The 7363-nt window shown below is 46.2% G+C and overlaps 1 protein-coding gene across 7 annotated transcripts in view; it reads right to left on the bottom strand.

Moving 5' to 3' along the window:
* Positions 1–6261, bottom strand: part of ARL14EP (ARF like GTPase 14 effector protein) — a 28476-nt gene extending 22215 nt beyond the window's left edge. For 3 of the 7 annotated variants that reach the window (XM_085579578.1, XM_085579576.1, XM_085579577.1), the window contains exons 1-4: positions 6157–6261; positions 3538–4040; positions 2510–2637; positions 1281–1505 (exon numbers count right to left, since the gene is read on the bottom strand). In XM_085579578.1, coding sequence (XP_085435704.1) covers positions 1281–1505; positions 2510–2637; positions 3538–3960 — 776 coding nt within the window. In that variant the 5' untranslated portion in view covers positions 3961–4040; positions 6157–6261. Of the gene's footprint in view, positions 1–22; positions 1506–2509; positions 2638–3537; positions 4041–5812 lie in introns of those variants that run through there. The other 4 variants (XM_085579580.1, XM_085579579.1, XM_085579581.1 and 1 more) reach the window with 4 other exon arrangements.
* Between the last annotated feature and the right edge of the window lie 1102 nt (positions 6262–7363).

Here is a 7363-nt window from a genome sequence, read left to right as displayed (position 1 = left end):
AGAAAAAAAAAAAAGAGTCTGATTATTTTTACAACAGATTTAATAAAAATGTAGCATCTCAGTGTTTATACTCCAGCAGGCCCAGCAGATGTCAGCAGAACTCAAAGCATAACTTTGGATTTTGGAAAGGCAACATTCATGACACTTAGCAGAACTGAAAAAGTTCTGCTGAGCACATTGCAAAATTATAAAACTTTACCAAGTAAGTCTGCAAGAACTTAAAGTATTATTGGAAAAATGTGACCTAACAAACATGCAGATCTTCCAAGTCATCAAAGAATAGGAAATTATACAAAACACAACAAAAATACAAAGAATAAAAATGTTACTAGAACTTAATTTATAATATCTTTTCAGTAAGTTTTTTTATAGTGTAAAACTTTAATATTATGAAGACAGAGAATGTATCAACCGAAGATACTGTCCATTCATCTGGGTTTTTCTGATAACAGTCTAGATAATTGGAAACAGAAACTCAAGTTAAAAATCAGTAAAAAAAGAAAAAAACTCAAGAGAGGGATGCTGAAATACTGGTTCAGTCCAATCACAGACTGATAACAGACAAATTATTTTAATTTTGTTCTACAGAAAAAGTAATAAGTAATACTTTAACACAATGCCTTGACAGCTTAATTTCAATATTTTAATATGAATTCATATGAATTAATATGAATTCATATCCTTATGAATTCATAAGGATAATCTGACCTCAAATCCCACTAACTGGGATGAGACCTGAACAACAAAATTATTTTGACTCCTTAAGTGAACAGGATTGGATTTATCAGGTGTAGCTTCAATACTCTATAGAAGACCCAGTATTCACTGTTAATTCTAGAAAGAGAGTTCTATTAACACTGCATGTAAATTCTTTGAGAACTTTCACAGCATTTCACATAAAACAGATTAAAACCCATGAGAGCCTGAAACTGAGAAGGAGAAATGAGGAATACACAGAAACGGTGCATCCTATAAAACACTGAATGAAAGAACAGTGCACGTCTCAGGATAGATGACATTAGAATTCAGCACCTTGTACTGTTGAGTGAGATCCTACCTGCACGGCTAAGAAGCCTGACTGCAGTGCAGAACTCAAGTGTGAAAAACAGCAGTATGGTTATGTCCATAACCACACTGAAAATGACTGTGAAAGCAAGCACACCCATCATGTGGGTCCTGGCAAGTCCCAATAGCTTCCATTCAATTAAATGCTGCTCATGCTGTGTTTAACCAAAGCGTGGCCCACCCATCCAGGATGGAATAATGCACGTGTCCCCTACCCAGCGTGCTTGTTCCTGATGATCTCCCCTCCCTCGATCTCGATCTGCTCGTACAGCCACTTGCGGTCGCAGCGACACTCGGTGCCGCACTTGTTGGAGCCGCACTTGGGGCAGGCATAGAAGCAGCCCAGGCAATCTTCATCCAGGCAGTCACACAGGTCCATCCCGCTGTACAGCAGCAGCCCCTGGCTGTCATACACCTTACTCTTGGCTGGGATAACTTGCCTGTACAATGGAAAACAAACAGGTATTTTCAGTGTTAAAATCCGCTTATTACTGATACCAAGGCGCTGAGACTTTTTAGGCCAGAAGGAAAAAGCGAACTTCCTGGAAAGGAAGTTTTCCTTTCATCTTAACCTGTGTTTTTTGATGAAGTTTTCCTTTCATCTTTAACATGAAAGGTGTGTACAGCTTTCCAGTGGCTAAAAGCTTTGCATCACTTCTGTGAATGCCTCCAGTGCAAAGCCAGGACAGGAGGGGAGTTTGCTTTCTACAGGTGTTCACTTTAGCCCTGTTCATTTCAAAGATACGCGTATCTTACTGGTTTTGGTAACAACTGTAATTGTATCTCCACTCTGTGCCCAAACTAAGCAGAAGAAACAGAGGCATAGGGAAAGATGTGTAGTTGGTGAGCAGCACATTTAGTGTCTGTTTCTGTCTGGTACAGTTACACTTAATGTGATACAACTACAACGCATTAATGTGATATTTCTTGCGTATTTTGACAAATAGAAAATGTCTTTTTTTTTTTTATCAGTCACATTAGAAGGTTGTAACTTGTTATCTCGTATTATTCAATTTGGATATTAACTTTGTTTTTCAAAAGGAAGGCAAGATCCTAACTTGCACACTTGTTTACCAAGCGTAACTACCGAGTTTAAAAAAGATGATGATCAATATTTTCAGTGTAGCCTACTTGCTCTTAAAGTATTAAAATTTATCTTATTATCAGGATTTTAGTTTATGCATGTATTAATAGCTACATCTGTGGTCTGTGTAGTATTGTGCCTGACAAACACCTTTTTGTGTTTGCCTGAAATATGAACTGTAAGCTAACATTTTATCTTCTCTTTTATTTATCTCAGGAATGAGATGGATCGTCAACATCCCTAAAACCAAGAACCCAATCCATACACACACAAACATCTACACAGATAATGTTACAGGCTGACCATCGAGGCTATTCTATTTTCAAATGGAAGTTAATGTAAATACAACTAACAAATTACCTGTCTGAATTAAACACTGAGATTTTTGTTTGCCTTCTTTTTTCCCTTTTACTGGTCTCTGGAGTGAACTCCGTTTGTCGTCCTGGGTTAGCAAACTGGAGTGACTTTAAAGCCTTGGCTGTACGCCCCTGAAGGAAGAGAAAATGTCACTTAATTATAAATACAAATTAAAAAAAGATCCAGTCAAGGATATTGTAATAACCTAGATGAATTCTTGACCTATGATTCTATGATTTCCCAGGAGAAACAGCTTAAAATCTTTATGCTGGAGAACTATTCCTGTATCTGACCCCAGCAACACAAGCTTTGTAGTAGCAGTTTTAATCAATGCTTTCAAATCATCCTCCTAATCACACTGACATATAATTGAAAATCACAGCAAGGGAACAGCTCCTAGGATGCAACTCCTCTTTGCTCAGGGTGCATACAGGCAAGCTCTTGCTGTTTTGGTTGCCCACACCACAGGTTCCGTGTGCACAGCCGGAACTCTGCACCCAGCAAGGCACCAGCCACACTCCAGGCTCAGCCCCTGGAGAACTGTTCTCCCACGCCCGTTCACCAGTGCCCCTGACCAAATGCCACGGCCTTCACAGCCCAGACACCACAACAGGAGTACACTTAATGCCCCTCACTGCAGGCTCATTTTCTAACGAACTGCAAGAGAAACACCTTTCTTTTGCTTTTAACTGAAGAGACATCTTTAGAAGCAACTTCTGCAGTGCTTGGTTTCAAGCACAGAGTTTGTTGTTTGCCAGGCTTGAATAACAGCTTAAAATACCAGCAGCAGCCTGGTATTTACATGAATTTATAAGAAGACACAATTTTTCAAAATTTAGAGGCCGTATTATTTAATTAGAGAAGATTTTTAAAGTCCTCCAAACAAAGGTTTAAATACAGTAAACTCCTGCACATCTAAAAGACTACATCCTTTCTTATTTCTATGAGAGAAAAATTTAATTTCTTTACATAGTAGACTCTAATAGCTTGCAGAGTACAGAGGGGATGGGAAAGCTGATCCATATACATACATCTGGATCCAGCCTTCTCCTTTGTCGCTCCTCAGGTTCCACATCCACACTTCCATTTATTATCTGCATACATTTGGGACAAAGCTTCCAACCTGGAACAAACTGCCTTCCAAACTTGGCACTTAGAAAAGCTGCATCGTCTAAGTCAATTGCTCGCAAGTTTTTCTTTGATAGTTTTCTGTGGATGTTGAAGGGGTCACAACAGGATTTCTGTAAGTCTTCAAACCGTTCAATGTAAATTTTGGCATGGTGGAGGCAGATTGTGTTGCTCTCTGACAGGGTTATCCCAGTCCTGAGCTGAAGCAGCAGCAGGTCAGATGAAGAGATGTCTTGTTTGGTCTTGAAGCCGGTGTGACGGGTGTAATAGGTCTTATGGCATTCATTGGTGGCTTGGAGCTGAACTCCAACTGAACAAGGATCCATTTTACTTTATCAGAATGTCTCTCATCTGTTTTGCCCAAAATAAATCTTTGAAGCCTTTAGGAGTTTCTGTGAAGATCACCCTAGAGAAAGCATTAAAATCCATCAGATTTGCAATGCAAACTTTTATCCATAAGTCTGACATACTGGATGTAAGTAATTTAAAAAACATGTAAAGAAATTATAGCCTTCTAGTCTAGATAAAGCTAAAAAGATAAATTTATTCTGGAATCAAACCATGTATTTTCTATTCCTTTCAGAGGCTTTTTTTTTTTTGCTAAAATAAGTATCTATTCAAAATGTTTAGTTGCATGACTGTCTCAAAAGCAATCTGGGAGCAAGGTACAAAGTCACACAGCAGCCTGCTCTTGTCATTGGTTTTCCTGGGGACCCCCTCTCCTGGGCCAAGACCTGACTGCCCACAGAAAGGGACTGCTGATGGCCACACATTTTACCCATCCTGTTTCCAAGGAGCTTCTAAAGGGGAAAAAAGCTGCAGAAGGTGGGCTGCACAGGCTGGCTGGAGTCAGTCAGCAATTCCCACCCAGCAGCACTTTCCATGTGTATCAGGTGCAGGCCAACACCCTGGATCAAACCTGAGCCTTTCCAAGAACCAGGCTGGGCTATGCACCAAGATGGGCAGCTCCAGTTGTGTGCATTTTTGGGGTCATGTGGCCTTTGTGTGCAGCCCTCTGTTGGGCAGTTATTTCATAGTTATACACTAACATCAAACCAAATTACCAAATGCCAAGTGAGCTACTGCAGACTGATGTTGGAACCCTGGTTGCTGAGAATTTCAGACTTTCTATGCTGGCAGGCACTGGCCCCCAGGAGAACTCTGCATGTGACCTGAGGCTGTGGAGAAACTTCTAAAATTGATTGATAGAACTGGGATTGCGGGTGTGGAGTTTGAATAGTGGTGTAGTTTGAATCACATGGTGAAAAACTCAAGAGTTTAAGGTTTTAGAATAGGGCAGTGGCTGGTCCTTCTCCACGGGTTTGGGTGGTTTTGTGTAATTGGATAAAGCAGTCCACATTGGTTATTGGGTTAAAAGTAACAATAATTTAGATGTCACACTCTGTTTGTTGCTAGCCCAGTGATGGCCCTAACACACCACAGCCTGAGCCCATCTTGCACTATTTTCACCTCAACATAAAAAGAAAGGAGTAATTTGCTCTCAAATCCTCCAAGAACCTTAATTACAATGAGTGTAGCTTAAGTGGTAGGTTTATGTTCACCTATACCCTGTTCTGCAAAGGCAAAACGCAGACAAATGGAAAAGCAGGGTACTGGTTGTGTCCGAGAGGGAGTCAAACTATTCACAGTGGCTGGTGTGTGAATGATTTTTAAAATCTTTTTTAAAAGACCACCTATCAAACTTCACCATCTTAGTGAGCCAGCTCTAACGACAATCTTTTTTTGTTAGCTGCACAAAGTTTGTGTTCCAAGCCAAGGTAACTGGAGCCGTAAATGAGCAAAGTTCACTACAGCTGAATTAACATTTTAACAGCATTTAGGCAATACTAAGTAACTTTACTCGAAAAAGTCTGTTACATCACGCCTGCTTCAAGTGCTAAGGTCCATTTTTGACCGATTCCTGTGTGTGAGGTGGGGCTTGTGTGCATGGCTGAAACTCACCACATCAATAGACAAGTGACAGTCTGAATTTTCAAAATTAGCACATGGATTTTAAGTCAGGACTCTTGGACCATGTTCTTATAAGAAACCTAATTTGTCTCTTAGGGGAAAAAAAATCCCCAAATAATTATTACAACGTCAGGTATCTCTTCTACCCGCTGACTATGCTACGTGGTATTCCCTACATTAAACTGCAGAACACCTCACGTCTGTCACCTGGCTTTGTTCAAACGACAGTACTGCTGACAGAACTTAGGGATCGCTTAATGCGCAGCAATTCTCGCTGGCAGCTTCAGCGCGTTCCCTCCCGGCGGCAGGAGCACGCCGCTGCTTTTCCTGCCAGCTCACCGGGGCGGAAGGAGCAAAGCCAGGCCCCGCGGCCCGCAGGTGTGTGCCCCTGCCGACGGCCGCCCGGCGCTGCCGCAGCCCGAGCGCTGAGGGGCCAACAGCGGCGAGGAGGAACGGGCCCCACACGGGCCTTCCAACGCCCGGGCACAGAGCCCGGCCCCTCGGGGCCGCCCCGGTACCTCCCCGCGGGCTGTGTGCCGCCGTGCCGGTACCTCTCCGCGCTGTGTGTGCCGCCGTGTGGGCTCCCGGCCTGCGCCCGGTCCCTGCGCGCCGCCGGCGGGCGGCGGCCATCAGCGGCGGCTGCGCCCCCAGAGAGCGGGGCGGGGGCGGCACTTCCGGCCGGCGGGCGGCGCTTCCGGCCGGCGGGCGGCACTTCCGGCCGGCGGGCGGCACTTCCGGCCGGCGGGCGGCACTTCCGGCCGGCGGGCGGCGACAGCGGCACCTAGCGGCGCGGAGCCCGGCCTCAGGGGCCCGGTGTTCGCCGGCCTTTCCCGGTGTTCCCCGGCCTTTCCCGGTGCTCGCCGGCCTTTCCCGGTGTTCCCCGGCCTTTCCCGGTGCTCGCCGGCCTTTCCCGGTGTTCCCCGGCCTTTGCCGGCGCTTCCCGGGGCCGGTGCTGAGCGAACGCGCTCGGCGCGGCCGTTGAGCGGAAGGTCGCGGCCTGCTGCAGGCTCCGCCGGCACTGACCGGGCTCGGGGCCGGACCGGGGCTCGGGAGTGCCCTGTGCTGTACCGGGAATGCCCTGTGCTATCCCGGAATGCCCTGTGCTGTACCGGGAGTGCCCTGTGCTGTACCGGCAGTGCCCTGTGCTATCCCGGGAATGCCCTGTGCTATCCCGGGAGTGTCCTGTGCTGTACCGGGAGTGTCCTGTGCTGTACCGGGAGTGCCCTGTGCTGTACCAGGAAGTCCTGTGCTGTACCGGGAATGCCCTGTGCTATCCCGGAGTGCCCTGTGCTGTACCGGGAGTGCCCTGTGCTGTACCGGGAGTGCCCTGTGCTGTACCGGGAAGCCCTGTGCTCTCCCGGGAATGCTCCGTGCTATCCGGGGAGTGTCCTGTGCTGTACCGGGAATGCCCTGTGCTATCCCGGAATGCCCTGTGCTGTACCGGGAATGCCCTGTGCTATCCCGGGATGCCCTGTGCTATCCCGGAATGCCCTGTGCTGCACCGGGAATGCCCTGTGCTGCACCGGGAATGCCCTGTGCTGTACCGGGAGTGCCCTGTGCTATCCCGGGAATGCCCTGTGCTATCCCGGGATGCCTTGTGCTGTACCGGGAATCACTTGTGCATCCCCCAGGTCCCTCAGACTGTATTCCACACCTCACCCTAACCCTGAAATCAGTGCTTCAGGAGATACCCAGTGTTCTAAAGCATTGGAAGCTTTAATATATGGGAGTAACAGCCTGTAGGTTGTTCCATTTGCT

The sequence above is a fragment of the Lonchura striata genome, chromosome 5, assembly GCF_050655825.1.
Source record: "Lonchura striata isolate lonStrDom1 chromosome 5, ASM5065582v1, whole genome shotgun sequence".
NCBI lineage: Eukaryota > Metazoa > Chordata > Aves > Passeriformes > Estrildidae > Lonchura > Lonchura striata.
Note: the sequence above shows the minus strand (reverse complement) of the source record. Positions and strands in the feature narration are given on the sequence as shown.